This window comes from Monodon monoceros, unplaced genomic scaffold (assembly GCF_005190385.1).
Source record: "Monodon monoceros isolate NGI ecotype Baffin Bay Population unplaced genomic scaffold, NGI_Narwhal_1 Super_Scaffold_20, whole genome shotgun sequence".
NCBI classification, from domain to species: domain Eukaryota; kingdom Metazoa; phylum Chordata; class Mammalia; order Artiodactyla; family Monodontidae; genus Monodon; species Monodon monoceros.
Window position 1 is genome coordinate 87042594 of NW_021703777.1, and position 20763 is coordinate 87063356.

Genomic DNA, 20763 nt, shown 5'->3' on the forward strand with positions numbered 1-20763 from the left:
AAAAAAAAAAAAAAAAAAAAAATGTGTAAGTAATAAAAACATACATTTATAAACATGCACATAAATATGGTATTTATGCCTGTGTGTGCACAAGTGTATGTCCAGTGTAGATATCAAAGTTCAGCTTGATATGGATTTCAGGTGATCACTTCATGTAATGAACATGCAATCATCCAGGGATTATGTCAAACCATGCCTGTTAACTCGGACATATCAGCCTTAACAAGTAACAGGTAGGCAATGACCTTTATACAAATTGTAAGGATTTCTGAGCATTCATGTATTTAATAATTTTGATGGCACATTTCGAATCTCTATATTGTGTCTGTTTATTGAGTAGAATGTTCTTTCCTTTTCCCTTCATTTGTTTGTACTCTGTCCCTACCTCAAAGTCTACTCTGTGCTCCTTCATATTATTTTTTCAACAAATTTATATTTGGTCTCAGTTACTTCGAACTCAATCTAGTGCATGAGGACAATAATAGTGATAATATTATTAATAGCAAACGTAAGTCGTTACTATATATCAGACACTGTTCTACATGTATGCATGGATTAGCACAACTGAGTCTCAAAATAACCCTACAATGTGAGCCTTATTATTTTTTTTAAATTAAGCTCAGAGTTTTATTTATTTTTTTAATTAAAATTTTTTTTTAATATTTATTTATTTGGTTGTGCTGGGTGGCTCCTTAGTTGTGGCATGCGAACTCTTAGTTGCAGCATACATGTGGGATTTAGTTCCCTGACCAGGGATTGAACCCGGGCCCCCTGAATTGGGGGTGCAGAATCTTAACCACTGCGCCACCAGAGAAGTCCCTTTAAGTCATTATTATAACATACTTCTCAGACGTGAAATCTGAGACATGGAGAGGTTAAGTAACTAGCTGAAGGTTACATACCTTGTAAGGATGAATTCAGGATCCCGACTCAGGCAATCTAACTTCAGAATCTATATTTTGCCTCACTGCCTCTTTCATAAGAACATGAAAATCTTACAAGGCTTTTATGTGCTTTTGATCTTTAAAAAAATCTTAAGAAGTCTAGAAATATTTAAGAACTCTGTGAAAGTATATAGAAGAAAATCCTCAGGAATCATTTGGCATCTAGTCTATGTAATCAAATAGGCTACAAAACGAAAATGAACTTTATGATAATGATGATGGTCAGAAAATGCTGAAGAAAGAGGAGAGTGATTGGTAATAAAAAGAGTAAAATGCCGTAGAACTAATCCAAAAGAAATTCGGGGAGTAAGCTGTGAAACACCTAGGCACATTAATTATTAGAATGCTTATTAGAAATAAGCATTCACATAGAATAAATCAAAAATGTTATTAATAACTATTAGGCACTACTAGAATTGCATGTGTGAGAAGAGATAAATCTAGCATACGTGGAATCGTATATTCTAACTTTATTTATACATTTCTCAACAGGCACAAAATAGCAACTTACCCAAACTTGCATGATTATCAGAATCACTTGGTGTGCTTATCAAAACTACAGAATCCTGGACTGTTTCTCTAGGGAAATTGTTCTCAAATGGGAGAAGTTTTGCCTCCTGGCAAATATTTGGCAATATCTGGAGACAATTTTGGTTGTCACAACTGGAGAGGTGCTATAGGCATCTAAATAGGTAGTGGTCAGGGAAGCTGTGAAACAACCTACAGGGCACAGGGCAGCGCCTCCTAGAGCAAAGAATGATCCGATCCACAATGTCAATTGTGCCAAAGCTGAGAAACACTGATCTAGATATTTTGATTTGGTGGTATGTGGTGGGATCCAGAAATCTGTATTTCTAACCAGGGATCCAGGTTACTCTTATAAAGGCTTGAAGACACCAGTATGGGTTGGATTTGTTGAAAAACTTTTCATTAAAGAAGGACCACTTATAATAGGCTTTGAGGTGGGAGTCAGAGATATGAAAAAAAATGAAGGGGAAAGGGGAGATCATTCTAATCAAAGAGAAAATCACACCCAGTAGGACTAAAGATAGGCAGTAACACTGGGCCAGCAGTAGATAGTAAGAAGCAATCTCAGAGAAACCGCCTCTTTCTACATGGAAGGCCAACTCTGCTTCATGGGATGTAACTATATTTCTTCACCTTAGTCCCTACCTGTTGATAATGAACTGACATGTCTTTCCAGCTCATTTTGTACCCTCCAAATGTGAATATAGATTAGACTAGCCCATGCCCACTTTCATTTTTGTTCTAATAATTTCTTCCATAAAATCCTAACATATAAAAAAAGGGAGGGAGAACAAGTTTTTATCAGAGGTGTCTGTTTTGATATCCAACTCTGCTTCTTATTAGCCACATGAGTTTCGGACTACTACTAGGGTTAATGGTGGTTTAAATGAAATAATATGCATAAAGAAATTAACTCAGCACCATGCACATGAGAAGCACTCAGTAAAGGTCAGCTGCTGTTTACTATTTTTTATATCAAAATAACATTTTTATGTCATAATATTTTTGACACTATTTAAATGAACATAAAAAAGTGAAGTTGGATTATAAGATAATGATTGGTATGTTATAGCAATCTTAGCAACTGGTTATTTTGTTTTGATTGAAGAGGATGGAGAAAACCCTGCTTCATAGAAAGGAGTATTTGTAAATGGCTTCAGGTTTTAAACTGCTCATGTGCACATCTCAAGATATTTTTAAATCTTGAGACCAATGCCAAATGATTCAACTTGGTAGGTTAAGGCAGTGGTGATCTCCACTGTGTTTATGATAAGATAAATAACACAATTGAATGTACATTTTGCTTTCTAAAAGCAAATTATTTATATTTGTATATGAATTCAATTATATAAAATATATTATATACTAAAATATTTACAGTCAATCCTTGTAGTAACTGTACTGATGTCCAAGGTTCCATGGAACACAGTTTGAAAAACCCTCTGGCTAAGAGTAATATATATACCCAGCTTGTAGACGAGTATGTTATAAGGTATGAAATAAAGAAGCTCACTCCAATCCAGATAGATTATATCAATTGTTTTCTCTTGATTAGTGAGCCTGATGCTCCTGCATGGACAGGTAGTTAGCTGGTCTGGCATGATTTTTCTCTTGGCTCTTTTGAGATATTTGCGAATTAATTGCTTAATAATGCATTCCAGTATCTTTCCAAACACCAGAATTAGTGAGAGTAAATCTCTACATTTACAAGACCCATCCCAAACCCTTCCTTTACAAAAGATGGATTTACAAAAAATGCATGAGAAATGAATGGAAGCTATTTTAAATCAGAGCCTAAGATAAACATTATTATCAAGACAAATCTGCTGAGGGTGAGAAGAGGTGGGAAGTACAGAGGATACAACAGTGGCAATAACAAAAGGAGGATGAAAAGTCGCATTATATTCTCAGAACTGATTAGACTTGTTAGTTATCACTGATTCATTTTAATTAAGCTTCTACTATACGTCACATGTTTTAACCAGCGATCAGATGGACCTTGCAGGGCTTCTATTTTACACAGACCATGAACAATTGTCATTAAAATATATACTGAGTTAAGTTTCAGTTAAGCAGTAAGTTTCAAAGGGAAAAATAAACCAGGAAGGTGGATAGACTGTGTTTGGAGTAGTTAGGAGGGTCTCACTGAGAAGGTAACATCTGAGTAAATAAGGGGATAAAGGGGGCAAGCCATGTGGCCTTCTGGCAGAAGCTCCTTCTAGAAAGGGGAAACGGCAGGTGCAGAGCCTTGGGGCAGAGGAATGCCTGGCATTTTTGTGATCTAGTAAGGAGCTCAGAGTGTTTGGAAAGGATTCAGCCTGATAAATGGGGGTGTTGAGAGCATCAGAGGATATAGGTCTAATATAGGGCAACCAACAATGCATCTCAGTTAGCCTGCAGTAGTCTGGGTTAAGCCCCCAGTGGTTGATTGTTGATTATTCCCAATCACTCTCAAAAGTGTTCTGGCTTGGATGATAAATTATATGGTGATCCTAGGCTAGTAGGTCACTCTTAGAACTTTGACTCTTACTCTTAGAGACATGGGAAGCCGTGGAGGGTGTGGTCAAAATTGAGGCAAGATAAGACTCAAGTTTTATCAGGATCACTGTCTTCTGGGTTGAGAATGGACTATTGGGATGGGGTGGCAAGTGGCAAGAGTGAAAACAGGAAGCCAGCTGGGAGCCTATAGAATGATCATTCTAGCATGTGCAGGGCAGCCGGAATTGAGTTGTTTGACTTAAGCCATACAGATAGCTGGTTGTCCAAATGGGACTAGGATCCATTCTCTTGACTTCCAGTCTGGTGTTCTTATAACCTGCCCAGTTTCTCTCTTGGTTTAAACTTGAGGACAAATGGAATGCCTTACTGGCTCTTTTCAGGTCTATTAAGCCTCCTGTTTGATGGCACAACCCAGTTGCTTCCTCTATATAGTGTGAGGAATAGACGTGAAACATCTCCCCCACCCACCCCTTAACTAGCTCATTTTGAGTGCATCAACCAGGATTTTCTTAGGCCTTTCTCTTGAACTTCTGTATTTACACTTTTGACTCATGTGACCTTTTCAGAATAATGGACTTCATATGTTCAGGACATGCTTATTAACTCATGAGTGTGTGATATAAGCTAATAAGTTAGTATAGAGCCTAAGTACAGATGTGAACCTAAATTTTATGCCCGCTTAAATAGGAGCGTTAAGTGTTAACGGGAATGAAATGGACTCCCACAGGTAAATATATCTATGGAGGGAATCCTTCAGTTTTGCTTGTGTTTATTTCCGCTTGATCCTTATTTTATTTTATTTTTGCGGGAGTTATCTTCAGTTTTTGTTCATTGCTTTCTTCAGTTAGAGTGGATAACTGGGAGGAAAAATACATGCACTGATTATACGCTTACACAGTCAATGACAATTGAATATGTAGACTACACTCAAGAGATTGAGATGCACATATACATAGATTCTGTTTTAAATATGTCCTTGAAATGCAGACTTATGTGTGTTGAGGGGTGTGATGTGTGTAGACACATTTACGTACACGATATTTTAAGTAGCCTGTAGTTTCATGGGGAGTTGCCTAGACGGTGAAATTTAAATTTGTGTTCTTTCTGTTAGCCACTATATCGTACAACCAGCAACTAGGGCATCTGACAGGGCAAATACAGTGGCGCCTAATGTACTCATTGGATCTCTCCTGGGAATAAAATAGAGGAATAAGCTAACTTTTGGGGTATTTGTAAGAAATGAATAGATGAAAAAGTATTTTTTATAAGAAATGTGTGATATGATGTAAGGTGGTCTTTACTGTCTTGATTATTTTTCTGCTGGACATATATGCTTGAGATTTCTTAGGTTTTTTTTTTTTTCTGCCTTCAAGTGACCATCCCATTTTCAAAGCCCTTTATTCCATATGCTAAGCAAAAAGTTAGTGGAGTGTTTTAGAGGCTCTTCCTATGGAATGGGGTAGGAGTTAGCAACCTATAAGAAGTGCCGTGTGGGGATTCTGCCCGATTTGGAGTGTGAGAAGGTGGACAGACATGCTGTTGTTACCCGTGCCTGGGTGTAAGTAAAACAAGAAAAACCACAGTGGATTGTAGAGCATTCAAGGAGAGAAAGAGAAGAAAGAAGGAAAAAGAATTGTTTGAAAATAGTATTCAAAATATTTAACAACGTCTTCAGCAAAGACTCAGACTACTCAGAGCAGACATGGGCAGTAAACAATTAGTGAAGTGTTATCTGTCCTCATTAAAATGGTTTTTAAAAAAACTTAAAACCTCAAATTCTATTTCAGGGGTTTAATCTGAATTGTTATTTTTTATTTCATTTCAGAAGAAAAATTTTGTCTTTATTTTGAATTCAGCTTCTTGCAAATCTTGAATCAAACTTTATACATCAAAACCAACCTTGATACATGCAAACATTTTTTGCCTTTTCGTGCATGAAACGGTGGTACAGCACTTTATATACGGTGATTCGGGAAAGGGACGCCTATGATCAGTTGTATTCCTTATCTGAGCCCCTGAATCTATCATAAAATTCACTTTCTTATTTATTTATTTCAACTCCTGGTGGGATCTGTTGGAACAAATAATCCAATATAGTGGATAATCCAAAAATGTCATTTATATTTGGCTTCAGAATACATTACCAGATGTTACTCTAGCAGAATTCCCTTCTTAATTAGGCCTCACTTAAAGTAGGAGTTAATTTTTTCTTCATTAGCTGCTTCCAAATCAGCAGGATGGGGCAAGAAGGAAGCCCAAGGCATGCTGGGAAGTTGGGAGGAAGCTGGCCCAGTGCTAAGAGTCAGCGGTAGAACGTGCTCAAAGAATGAAGTTCAAATACAGGTAATCAAGATGATGGGCATATACAGGAGATGTTTATTGAGCACCTTCTTTAAGAATTCTCAGGCGTTTATCAACTCTTTTTTTTTCCTCCTTGTTACTCATGAGTGCAGAAAAATTCTGTAATAGGAATTCGGGAGATAACTCGAAATTTTACGTAGTAAAACAATAGAGGCTCAGAGAGGTTAAGGGACCTCTCACACAGATTGATCTCAGAGTAAACAGCCCCTAAGGTATTGAAACTGATTAATGAATGCTAAGAAGACCCCACTGTTTCCTTCTTGTTGATGATTTGACTAATGAGGAGGCACGAATTCTCCTGGCCTAATTCGCATTAAGAGAGCTAAGATAATGAAGCTGTGGTTAAATGGCTATTAAACTATTTTTATCAAACAGAGATCAAGCGAGTGTAAGAACCTAGGGATGCAGAGTATAATTGCAATTCTACAAGATGTGGAAAAAATTACTGTCATAAGCAGGGCATGGTCCTTCCAGGTAGTCTGCATTAAAAATCTTTGGGATACCTCATGCAGTTTTGCACTCTGTGTTTCTCCTTTCAGGCGTCGGCATCTCAGAGTCCCTCACCTCCTCCTTAATTTAGTGGATTTATTCACTCTGTGTGCATTTGGGTGAGTTGAATGCATTGTCTACCCCACCATGTGTAACTGGTTGGAAGATCCTTTTGCCAACTGCTCACAAAGGAGCAAGGCCCAGATATTATACACTGGATCCCAAATTTCAATCTTAAGATGACTTGGGGCGTGTGAAGGGGCTGAATCTACCTTCCTTCAGCTGTACCTTTTGAATTATATCACACTTAGTGCAATTCATATAGGGAACCGACAGTTCCAAAGAGAGGTAATGAATCTTCTGGTTTTATTGACTGTTCTGAACTATCGTTTATTAAGGACACAATACGGCTTCCGATTTGTTGCACATTCTAAATTGTGGTTTGTTAGTATACATGTATGTGTATGTGTATGTGTATCTGTCACTGGAAATTCTTTACACCTTGAGTGAGTTTTTGTTGCTATGCCTTCTTTATTCCTGGAGAGCCCTTAGAGATTGAAGTGTTAGAGTCACAAGGACCTTTATTTAGGTCAGAAGAATAGCAGTGGACTTCCTTTATGTAAGGAGAGGCCAAGGTTGAAACCCATCGTGGGAAATGCAGCTTGATAGCCACAGAGCTCCACATGGAAATGTTCCTTGTCTGCTTCCCAACCTTACTTCTGCCTTTCTGCCCCCAGAGGAGACTGAGCTGTTTGTGTAGCTGTAGATCACCACCCAATTGGTGATCTGCTCTCTCTTTTTCGCCACTCTGCTTTTCTTTTCCTAACTTACATGGAGCTAATTAGTATATTTTTATAAAAACAGTTATTTTGAACAATTAGAAAGCAGTATCAGAGCCGAGTCTTGGAAAGGTTATCTTGCAATGGCATTTTTCCTGACTCATGTATTTCCATGCCCTGTGAGCAGACACGTGTTAGTAGGCCAGTGGGCTTTGTCTGCAGCGACTTTCATTTATTTGCTCTGTAAATTGGGACCGAAGCAATAATGGAAAGTGACATTAATTGTTTGAGTTCTTTTGGTCACATGTGTTGCCTTCTCTGGGGTGTTCGATTGTTGAAACTCATGCCAAATTAATTGAAATCGTCAGAATGAGGGACAGTGTTCACTCAACTTTACATGTACGAATATCTGTTGAGCTTCAACACAGAAGTGTCATCAAACTTTCTTCCCAGTATGCTATGATGAAAGAAAACAGAGATTTTGAAATCATAGCATTCGTTTCTACCTTAATTCAAGAGCAACTTTATTAAAACAAATGGTCTTGGAGCACCTCTCTGAGTCACACATACACAAGGATGATAATAAAAAGGTTTAATAATTATTTCTAATGGACACTGCCTGTAAATAATGATTACAGTCCCACTGTTCCATACTGATTTAAGACCAGCCTGCCCTTCCCCCTCCCCCTCCCCCCCCCCCCCCCCCCCCCCCCCCCCCCCCCTCGCCCCCCCTACAATGCCAGTCTTCCATTCCACAAACCCTCCCCTCCCATGGTGGTTTCAGGAGAGAGGAGACTTTAAATAGTTGGTGGTTTAATCAGGTCTTGTAAATTAATTATGACATCATCAAGCTCCAGTATTTCTGCCACTGTATTTGGTGTACACTCACCCAGGCTTATTAAAGGAACTGAAGAAAACTAGTTAATTTAAGTGTTCTTTGTCATTTTGACTTGATTGGAATTATCGTCATTTGTTTACACTAGGGATAGAACTAAGACACTATTGTATTATGTGATTGAAAGCAAATAGGGGCTTGTAGTATTGCTGGGAAGCCAAATGCAAAATTTAAATCAGAGTAAACAAAATTACTCATTTACTGGTAAACATGCTTAACTATTTTTCCTGAGCTCTTTTTGAACTTCAGTGAAGTAAGCCTTTCTGAAAACTGGGATACCTGGAAAAAATGTCCAACTTATTGAAAGTGCTTGTGCGTGTGCTTGTGTGTGTGTGTGTGCGTGTGTGTGTGTAAGCACGCATGTGTGTGCTTGAGACGTTTTCAAAGATTATATTTATTAGGCAATATGGGGATACTTATATTAGTGTAAATCTGATTTTGAGATGATTTTGAAATGATTTAAAATAATATATATTTCATTTATATATTTTAAGATTTAAAATAATACATATTTCATTGAAATATAACTTTTATTCAGAATAGTTTAATAACCTGAATTTGGTTTTTGGTACGTGGGAGAATCGAAATCAAAATTAAAAGGGAGAGATTGGCATCTTTGGATACCAGATTATGATCCTCTGCAGAAAATAGGAGCAAATTATTTCAGTATCTTTATTATTAAGGTCACATGGACAGAGTCCAGAAGAGTTGAGGGTGAGGGGGATGCTCAGTAAAGTCTTGTTATTGAATTGAGCAATTTGGATTTTAAAGGATTGACCAATTTATGGAAGGAAGTGGTGCAATTTTGAAGTTAACATTTCACCCCTTCTGATTAGGGTTTACCGCCTGCACTAGTCTAAAAACTCCTCGAATTGTTACTCCACACTGTGTTCTCCAAACCACTTGACTCACAAGGTCAAGCACAGGGCCATTAAGGAGATGGAAACAAATGTTAAAAGTGCCAAATAAAGTTTACCATGAGTATCTATGGCTCTTCTTGCCTTCTTGAATCCAAAACAGAAAGATGTTCATAGTTTTACTCCTGGATGGAGAATCATCAGTAAGGAGGGAAAGCAATTTTTATGTGAAAATAGAATGTATACGTGATAAACGCCTGCCTAACTTCTCTAGTAATACAATTTGATTTTCTGATTAGCTGTCTTATTCTGTGATTCTTGTAATTTTGTCAGGTCAATTAACTGGAGTTCAGTGCTAGAGAGAAAGGAAGTGTGGCACTGCTGACTTTGTTAGATGTCAGCAGTTTAGGTGTATTTTGTAATAGAATCTGTGTGGGATAATTTAGCTGATATTGTTAATGTCATAGCGTACAGAACTTAAAAAGATGACTTATGAAGCAGGTCAGATTGGACAACGTGAAGTGCTAAAAGAAGGGAAAGAAAGTGACCTACACAACATATATTTTAGGTAAAAAAAATGCAGATCAATGAATTATTCAGCAAGTAATCAATGACTGTCTACTGTATGCCCAGCATTGACATTGGTTGCCCAGGTACATAAGAATATAGCACATTGACCTATAGACAAGGGGTATGAGCTCCAGTTTGGAAGATCTTGAGTTTTTTTTTACAGAGTGCTGAAATAAATGAATATTCTCTTTTATAATAAATTGTTTACAGATTCTTTCCTTCCCCTGGTAGTTTCTCAGAGGGGCAGAGTTCTGTCTTGTTTCTCCTTGTGTCTCCAACACTTAACATGGCCCTGACATACAGTAGGTGTTCAAAAATATTTGTGCAATGAATAACTGAAGATGAGCTTTCCAAGGATGTGTTGGTGGAAATGAGTGTGGCAGGTAGGAAAATGAGTTAAACCATGTTTGCAAGAGCCCCCGTTAGAGGCGACATTGCCCTAGAAAGTACCCCTGGTCACAAGAAGTGAATGCATTCAAGAGATGTTACAAAGTAAGGCTCTACCTAGTGACTGGCCAGGTACAGAGGACTCAAGGTGGTTCCAGAGTTTAGGGTCTGAAGAATTGTTATCCAAACCCAGAAAGTCAAGAGAAACAGCAAGTTTTTTGGGTTTGTTTTTGTTTTTTCGGGTTTTTTTCCACGAAAGGTCCTAAGTTTGGATTTTGAGATGAGGGAGCTCTTATCAGGTAGAAATGTCCAGTAGGCAGGTATAGATTTATGACTAAAGTTGGGAGAGATGTCAGGGAGAGAAATAAATGACTGTGGAGTGTTCAGTGATGAGATTATAATTGAAACCATGGAAGTGTATAGTTTTTCTTGGTATAGTTTCAGTTTGTAGTGGTGTTCAAACAGAGGGTTATCTAAACATTTTGGTGGGTCTGCTGTACAGGAGATTGAAACACTATATCTGAAGATGCAATAGATGATAATTAAAATGCTCTCAAGCCCTGAGATTCTCTAAATCTTCTCTTTTAGTTAAGGAAACAAGACATAAATATACGGAAAATGACTGTGAACAAGACAGAATCGTATTTAGCACTGTTAACACCGACACAATAAACAGCTAAATTGGACAGCTCAACAATCAGAGATTGGTACACTAAAGGTATTAATTGATTGTGTGATTCAGACCAAAAGGGATTTGGAATTTAAGGAAGACGTGATCTTGTGTTCTGGCACGGATGTTCCAAATTTCATGTATCACATACTTATTTGGGTAAACATATTCAGCCTATGCTGATTAATAGATTACTCAACTCCCAATGTGAACTAACTCGTGACTTCTTCTGTTTTACTGTTTTTTGCAGAAGATAGATGAAGAGAATGAGGCAAACTTGCTAGCAGTCCTCACAGAGACACTGGACAGTCTCCCTGTGGATGAAGACGGATTACCCTCATTTGATGCACTGACAGATGGAGATGTGACCACCGAGAATGAGGCTAGTCCTTCCTCCATGCCTGATGGCACCCCTCCGCCTCAGGAGACAGAAGAGCCGTCTCTGGTAAGAACCCTTCCTACTGTTGAACAGGAATTGGAGTTTGCCTCTGGCTACCCGCTGCGTGGGTATGATGTAGTAACAATAAGGTTTGGATTTTTCATTTAGAGTGATGCCAAAATAATCCCCAGGCACACTCGGAGTTGCAAATTCTGTGATTCTGTGTTGAAAAATGTTGATAATACAGTCTTCATGTCGTCTCACTGCAGTTTTTTAAAACTACCTTTTGTAGGTTTTTTATATCTTAGTATTATTGATGTTTGTGGTTAGAAACTTAGAAAATATAGACAACTAAAGAGAATAGACAAAAAATTCACCTGTAATTTCAAATAATCTCTAGTATCAAAAATTATTGAAATCTCTTGTTTTAAGATATATCATAAACATGTTCATGAATTTTAAATAGATGCATAATTTTGAATGGTTGCATAGTATTTTATTGTTTGGAGATGAACTAATTTATTAGGCAATCCCTTATGGTGGGGATATTTAGTCTTTTTCCTGGTTTTTTTTCACCATCATAAATTGTATGATAATTGACGTATTTGTAGTTTTATTCTCATGCATATTATTTCAGAAATAGAAGGTAGATCAAAGAGTATGCAGTATTTCAAGGCTTTGGATCCATAATTCTTATGAAGACTTGAAAATAATAGCACATTTGCCACCTAAGTTACCTAAATTTATGGTAGGCAATGAAGAGTAGATTTATTGGCAATGAAGAGTGAATTTTCTTTTCAGTGCAGTACTCGACTAGGATTTTATTAGTTCTAAGACACAGTTTACCTCCTCAGCTATGGTAGCCATTTGTCATTTGCCATAAATCTGATGTAAAAGCATGCAATGTAAATTATGGAATGCCATCCTGCAAACTTTAATAGTGTGCTTTGGCCTGCCGTTTAGGTGTTGTTTCTCTCCCGTCTCTAAGTTTCTGTATGTTAAAAGCATTCCATGTAAACCTATGGAGACCCTACTTATACGCTTTTGCAGTTTGAGATTTCTGGTTTAGAGGAGAATATCTCATAAGCAGTGGTAACATATGTATTCCCCAATTTTTCCATGTGCCAGTGTCATTGGCTTTGCTGCCTAAGACTCTGATTTCTTTACGTGGATACCCAATGATTTTCATCCACACAGTGGTTTCAGTTGGGAGGGGCTGTTGACTCGGAGTCATACTACATAACCCATCAGGGAGGTCCTGGAAGGCCAGCAAGTCAAATGAAGAGAAAGACGTCAAAAGAGAGGAAATGCTTCGCCTAAGCCAGAACCCAGATCTCTTGATCTACAGGCCAGGGCTCTACCTACTTAAAAATTCTTTTTAGTGAAAGCCACTCTTTTATCCGAAATATTATTTGAATCAGTAGTGTTTTACACTTGATTGTGAAACATGATTCAAAACATCACAGAATCTTTTCTTTATTGCCCCTTGATTCATTTGGGTTATTGAGGGGGAAATGTACACCCCACCCCACCCCCACCCCCAAATCCCCTAGTCTTCATTTAGTAAAGCAGCTTTTCTCACCTCATAGGTATTTGGAAATCCTTTTAGGAAGATTCTTCTGGCTTACTTTATCTAAAAGAAAAATTAAGGTAGATACTACTAAGTCTCAAATGTAGGAGAAGGTAACACTTTTTCAGTTTGTAGTGTAATGCCAAACTTTTTCTTACTTTTTAAAAATGTTTCCTTAGTGCTGTTGTGCTAAGGTGTGCTATGATTAGAGTGAATTCATTTTTGTAAGTAAAATTAATTAATTTTAAGTTTAAAATTTCAACAGCTTATTCTAACGCTGAAAAGATGCCTAACGTTTCTTGCTTTCTCTCTTCCTTGATATGTTTCCAGCTTAAGAAGCTCTTACTGGCACCAGCCAACACTCAGCTAAGTTATAATGAATGCAGTGGCCTCAGTACCCACAACCATGCAAACCATAATCACAGGATCAGAACAAACCCTGCAGTTGTTAAGGTACAAATGTAAAGTTTTTTTAATACAGGAGGGGAAGTCACAAGGGACTTTGGCTTAAAGCTATAAAATAAACAATAGGTTTCTATGTGTTAATTCAGCTGGAATCCTGCAGCGGCTTCCTAATGGTGAAACAGATTACGAAATGGGTTTCCAAAAGCAATACTCTAGCTATTTTAAACTAGGAAGAGTTCATCAACGCTTTGTCTTTGGACGATTGAAATGACAGTTCTTACTTCTTGCCTACTTTATTAATACATGCAGCAGCGTGGGCAAATAAAATTCGCTGATAGCCCAGTATCATCTATGAGTGACTTTAAGATGCTGGATTGCCATTTTGCCAGCTGTCTAACCTGAGAAAGATTGCTCTGGAATCACCACAAAAGATCTATCTCTGCCATTAATTGCATGGAATGCTGGAATGACATAATTCGGTTAGCGGGCTGTATTAAACAATGTTTGTCTTGCCATTCACTGTGAGTGAAAATGGAGCGTTAAGGGGTACTTAAGAGAATTGTGAGTACTGGGCTCTGGCAATCAGTGGCAAATTAAGGTTTAAACAGGCTTTTTTTTTTTTTACTCACAGTAAAGGCTCTGTAAGGTCTTGTTAGTTACATGTTGCTGAGTAGGAACACTGAAATGTAGGAGAAATGAAATAAAAAGCTGCATAAATGTCATTTAGGAATTTTAAATGTAATTTTCTTTCCTTGTTCTGCAAACAATTATTCACAGCTCATAGATCTAGTACACTTAGACTGAACACTTCATTGAAAATCTCATCTCTTCAGAAAACCTATATCCATTCTGATAAGGTTCAGTTCACCAATTTTAGCTTTCTTTATGCCTTGTTTTTAAGACCGAGAATTCATGGAGCAATAAAGCGAAGAGCATTTGTCAACAGCAAAAGCCACAAAGGCGTCCCTGCTCGGAGCTTCTCAAGTATCTGACCACAAATGATGACCCTCCTCACACCAAACCCACAGAGAACCGGAACAGCAGCAGAGACAAATGCACCTCCAAAAAGAAGGTCCACACACAATCTCAGTCACAACATTTACAAGGTAGGCTGTGGACCCAAACACAAGCTGCTGGTGAGGGCACAGAGGGCAGGGCAAGCCTACACTGGGCTGAGGATACCCAACCTTCGGGCTTCTGTTCCATCGGTGTCTCTCTTGAAAGAGAACTCAGCACTTTATGATAACTGGGGGGAAAAAAAATCCTTCCTTGGACACAGGTTGAACATACCCTATTTAGCTGAAATGCAGCCTAATTCACAATCACCAGAAGGCACCTGAAATGTTAGCCGGGTGGGGAGCCAGGGGTGGTGTAGAGGGAATTGCAACATCCGATGAGGTTTGTAGGAATCTCTGAATTGCTGAGATAACTGAAGTTCTGAGCAAGCTGGGCTAGCCAATTCATGAAAGAGCTTTTATTTTTTCCCTTCCAATAATGGGAAAAAAAATGAGGCACTGTTGATTTGCTTGCTGTCTATCCCTTATGAAATAGTAACTAGTATTTATGCAGTCTCTCATTTATCATGTGCATTCTTCTTGTTTTAGACTACGTGGTATACTCACAAATTTTATTTTGTAAATAAGGATTTAGAAGTTCCTGGATATTTTAAAAATTTGCTTTCTATTTAAAAAATATAAGCTTATATTACACTAAACATCTGGGGTGATTTTTATTGTCCCCGTACGTTACTAGAAGGCTGATACTTCTGAGGCAGATCAGGGTGATTTGGGGAAAGTCTGTCTTAGCAAAGATAAATTTTCTTTCTTTCTTTCCTTTCTTTGTTTCTTTCTTTCTTTGTTTGTTTCTTTCTTTCTTTCTTCCTTTCTTTCTTCCTTCCTTCCTTCCTTCCTTTCTTTCTTTCTTTCTTTGTCTTCCTTCAAAATATTCTAATTGTAGAGGCCCAACGAGAGCCTATAGAAAGTTGCCGTTGCTTTAAAATATTTAACTTCCACATTATCTGTACCTCTGACTTTGTAGTGGAAGTAGACACATTCTAAAATAGCAGTTATAAACATCCACCTCTTTTTTTTTTCCCTTTTGTTTCCCCAATTCCCCTTCCAGCTGCAGAGTGGTAGCCCCTGATCCCTGTTTTGAACCATGATTATTTCATACAGGTATGCTGTTGCTGCTGCTTTTAATACATCTTTTCTTTTCCAGTGTTTTGAATTTCCCTCTCTCATCCCTACCTCACCATAAACCCGGGATTTTCATATTCCTTTAATATTTTTAATTGGCTCTCAATTAGATTTTCCCTGGTGGATATCTCAGAAATCACTGTCCATCCCTTTTTGTCAGTTCAAGGAAATATATTTATCAAAATGGGCCACAGTCTCTCAGTTTGCTGCACCCTGATTGGCCTCTCACATGCATGTGCTGGAACAGTTTTCTCAGTGCAGAACCAGACATGCTGTGGGATTCTAGTGGGTGACCTGAAATGAAGAATTCACTGGGCTACTCCCCACATGGTCCTGGTCATATGTTCATTTTCTGGAGCTGAATCTGAAGCCCCAAACTTGCTGGAACCCTGTAGTCAGTAAACATAGTCCAGCAGCACATGTTTTAAAGTGGGGGGATTTTTGTCTTTTTTTTTTTTTTTTTAAATTTTACGTGGTCCTTTTGGATTTTGAGGGTTTATTAATTTTGTCTATCCATGTACCACTAAATATTATTGTAATCTGTTACAAACCATGGCAGTGAAGAACTAAATTGGCCTATGAAGGACATACACTTTAGATAAAACCTGCTGTATGTAGTTTCTTTTTTTTAAGGTATATATCTGTGGTGGGGCATCAGAAGTATATCCCAGAATAGAACAAAGCTTGTTAAACAACAACAACCAAAAAAACAAAAAATTCCTGTAGTTACTAGAGGTCTAAAAGAAAATAAACATGCAAACATGGCTGGCTGTTAATAACCAACAGGAAATAAATGCTGAGTTTCAGGGATTATTTAAATTATTATTCAAAATTCTAATGTAGAAAATATATGAACAATTAGAAACAATAACTAAGAGGATTTTCTGAGGTTACCTTATTGAACATATTGTCATTTTTTTGCACGGAGCTTCACGTGTGCTCTCTGTACCATTGTAGGGTCCAGTTCTTTTCACTTCCCTGAGATAATGGTCTGGACTTTGGCGATTGTATGGTCCCATTTATTCATTTATTGATTCATTCATCAAAGATATCAGTCATTCATCAAAGATATCATGATCTTCATGAAAAAGATTCATTCCTGTCCTCAAGGATCTTAGAGCCTCTGGTCTACCAGTCATTGGAACAGTGTGGATTAAACTTCCAGTAAACCAAATCAAAACTCCTCTAGTGGTAGTTTTTGTGAACGTGGAATTATTTTGGGATTAGATTCTGGATGTGCTTTGAAGCTGTACCCTTCCTGTGACCCTCATTTTCTGTTTGCATTTTGTCCCACGATATATGACCACTGCCTGTTCCTTTCCTTCCATTGCCATAGGCCTTACTTTTACCCAACGATCAGAATTTGGGGGATCTTCCTTTGAGCATTCCAGATAGGCTACCCCACACCTTGAAAACTGGAATTTCAGTGACTGATTTTCAATGTACATTATTTTGTGACATAGCACATATTCATACCTGGTGATATTTTGTATAGAACCTGTGTGTGTTATCTTAATTATTAGTTGAGCACCATAGAAGTTGGTAAAGTTCCTTCATAAGTGTCTTCTTTTTGAAAGGCTCATTATGTCAGACATATTAAAAGTTAATGTCAACTCAGTTCATTTATTGGTATATCTGAAAAAGCCAATCAGTCAATGTACCTAATTTGCACAAGACAGCATGAGCTTCATAATTCTGGATGCATATTGGATAGATGATAAACCATTCAATTGTTTAAAAACGAAATCTAAATCTACAAATTAAATACTATGTAAATACTACTTGTATATGTAAATACTATTTGTCCAAGTAAAGTACCTAATTTCAACCTAATTTGGACATAAATAGTATTTTCACATTTCAAAGAGCCTTAATTACTGGTGTTGATTAATTTCCTTTAATATCTATTGATGCAATTCCTTTTGATAATAGGGGAAAGAAAACATATTCAGGGCCCAACTCTGCCAGTAACTAGTTTTATGGCCCTGGAAATATCATGCAGCATCTTAGGTCTCAGGTTTTTCATCCATAAAATAAGAAAGTTTATACTAAAGACCTTTTTGGTTTCAAGTCCATGATTTTCATTACATAAATGACTACCTCTTGACCTTTTGAAAGTAGTTATCTTAGTGAGAAAAAATTGACAAAATCTACATACATATAAAAATATCTTTATAGATAAGCATATATATACATAATATGTGGACGTATATCCCAAGTACGTTTCTCATCATGTTTTCCCCTCCTTCTGTTCAAAAGACAAGACTGCCAAGGAGAAGCAATTGAAATTTTGGAGTGAGAAGAAGATTCTTACTCCACCCTTCATAACTGGGAAATGCCTCCTGTAGGAGGGTAAGATTTAGGAAGCAGAAAAAGAAGTAGATGAGCTCTCTTTGCAAGTCTATAGGTCTCTCAACTGATAAACAGTAGTTTTCCTTTAGTTGTCTATCAGATTTGGGGATCTGAAGGCCTTTTAAACTATCTGGGTCAGTGTCCACAATTTGCCATAATCTCTCACTTAATTTTCAGTGAATAGAATAGTTCTTGAGTGAGCTTTGGCCTCATAGAAATAACCTATTCTCAGGGCTAGATATAAAATTATACATTTTAGGAGAAAAATCAGCTGAATATTCATAACGTTCTGTCGTCTTGTAGTTACTCTGCTGTTTTCTTGCCTAAACAAACCGTGTACTATGTTCCAAATTAAAATAGAAAACATTATTTCTCTCTGATGGTCTGATGCAAATTTTGTATCCTTAACAGGGATGCTACATTTTGGGGAAAATTCTGTTTTCGTATGTGTTTTCAAATGATAGTTTACTGATGCAAATGTTGTTTGGAATTTGTTTTAGCATAATGGACTGTTGTCTGAGTTTGATCCAATATTCAGGGACTTCCTTACTTTAGCTTTCCAGTTTCCAGTTCCCAACTTGACTTGTAGAAAGAAAACAAATCTGAAAAACTCTCAATATTTCATAATTAGTTTCCTTTTTTTTCCTTTAGCCAAACCAACAACTTTATCTCTTCCTCTGACCCCAGAGTCACCAAAGTAAGTATTATGAAATGTAACCATTTTCAGAAAGGGAAGGGGGTTCTAATACATTTGGCTACAGCAACTCCATTTCAGTTTGTTTTTATAAATGTGCCATATCTTCCAGTGACCCCAAGGGTTCCCCATTTGAGAACAAGACTATTGAACGAACCTTAAGTGTGGAACTCTCTGGAACTGCAGGTAAGCCTTACATTTCACTTGAATCTTTTTGTGTGGGTGAGTCTGTATGTGAAATATATATTAGAGTATATTCTCTATGTGATTAGTGAAATTCACAGAGTACAAACAACATTGGATAAGAAGTTATCTATAAATATTTTCAGTTGTTTATTTTTTTAGGAGGAGACATTTATTGTGTGTCACACCTGGGCCAGACCCTCTGATATATATCATTGATTTGGATCCACAAATAAACCTATTTCCGATTAAGACACTAAAACTTGAGTAGGAGGAGAAATTAACATTTATTGGTCTTCCACTCAATAGATATGCCAAACGTATATGTGGTTTTAGCTAATTTCATAATGACCTCATGAAGATGGTGGTAGTATTTTTCATTTTTAAGATGAGAAAATAAGGTTCAGAGATGTTAAGTAACTTGCCCAAGATTGCAGAGCTAGAAAACAAAGAGCAAAGGTTTGAACTCAGGTTTACTAATTATCAATACTTCACATGAAATATTTTCTTAATCACCATTGTACTCAACAGTGTAATGCTCTCCTATATATGTTACCATTTTTATATCTTTCCAGTAAAGGAAAAAAATGAAAATATGTCCATTCACCAAAACAAAATGTTCTTATATATTTTAAACAAGAGCAATTTCCTTCACCGTTTGGACTTCTTAATTTATTTGGCCAGTCTTACTTCACATTCTGAAGAGGAAGAAGCTTTAAAAACTTGAACTAACCCCTGAGAAACTTACAAATCCAGAGTTCCTAGGCAGACTTCTGAGTTGGCTGCAAATGGTGCCTTTGCAGTAAGTGCCTAGGTTTAGGCACTTGAACCCCACCAGAAAGTGAATATGAGGATGTCTGTACAAGAAGTTCCTAGGCTTTGGCCATTGCTGATAAGGGTAAAGGAACAGTAAGTTAAACAAATGCTTTCAACCAGAACTATGGTGCCTACACACACCGTGGACACTGTTACTAAGTTTAATTTCACCCTTTGAGTTTGCTAAATTACTTCCTTATGAAAGGTCTATTGCATGATTTGGTCAAGCAGTAGAGCAGTTAATTTCATGGTATTTATATATATTTTATATGTGCGTATACAAGTATAAATATATCATTATATAATAATACATGTACACACATGTACTCACATATAAAGAATATATATAACATCATTTCTTAAATAAATTACAATTACACATGTGATCATAAGTAACTTTTGTGTGCGTGTATTATGTGCAGTAGAGGCCTTCTTGTCCGACCAATGAGTGAGTATTTGGTGGTTTTATCTAAAAAGTTGATTGAAGTGTACACAGTTTAATCATTTTACTTTTGCTTAAAACATACAAATTACACATTCAAATATAAAATTTTTGGTATAAGGCAGAGAGACCTTTGCACTGAACTTAAATGTACTAACTAGGGATCCATTCATCTTTCTGGCACAAACTTCACTAATAATGCATCAAAGATGGTATTCACGTTTCGTTTCTTGCGTTTTGAAGGAAAATAATTAAGGGTATTTGTGTGGTAGTCTGAGTGCAGAATCATTCTAGGTTTTTATGATTTTTTTAACATAAATCATAATCATAATTCCTTATGTTTTCCCCATACCATCCACCTACAACTAAGTTGACAGCCCTTCTTTTAGTAATATACCTTTATCGGGTCTTTTAATAGAAAAAACTTTTCTTACTGATATTTCATTCAGTTATATAATATTTTATTATCTGACATAATTTCAGTCACCAGTACAATGGACATTAGTGGATTTGGGAAAATACATTACCTTGGCTATAGTAACAACCAGCTGAAAGGAATCTATTAACTAGGAGTGTTTAGGATGGCTGTAGGTGTAAGTTGCTTTGGTTTAGAGAGGTTTGAGAAAGCTTCCACTGTACATACTGATACCAAGCTTTCCATTAAAGAAATCTTTTTTTAATTTTTCTCTGATTATAAATAATATAAGCTTACTATAAAAAATGTCAAAAATACAAACTAGTGGAAAAA

The 20763-nt window shown here is 36.9% G+C and overlaps 1 protein-coding gene across 2 annotated transcripts in view; it reads left to right on the forward strand.

Moving 5' to 3' along the window:
• PPARGC1A (PPARG coactivator 1 alpha) overlaps positions 1-20763 on the forward strand; it is a 95369-nt gene that overhangs the window by 46629 nt on the left and 27977 nt on the right. The window contains exons 1-6 of one of the 2 annotated variants that reach the window (XM_029235080.1): positions 10934-11027; positions 11230-11424; positions 13259-13381; positions 14235-14439; positions 18532-18577; positions 18687-18760. In XM_029235080.1, the coding sequence (XP_029090913.1) occupies positions 11377-11424; positions 13259-13381; positions 14235-14439; positions 18532-18577; positions 18687-18760 (496 nt within the window). In that variant the 5' untranslated portion in view covers positions 10934-11027; positions 11230-11376. Of the gene's footprint in view, positions 1-10933; positions 11028-11229; positions 11425-13258; positions 13382-14234; positions 14440-18531; positions 18578-18686; positions 18761-20763 lie in introns of those variants that run through there. The other variant, XM_029235079.1, reaches the window with a different exon arrangement.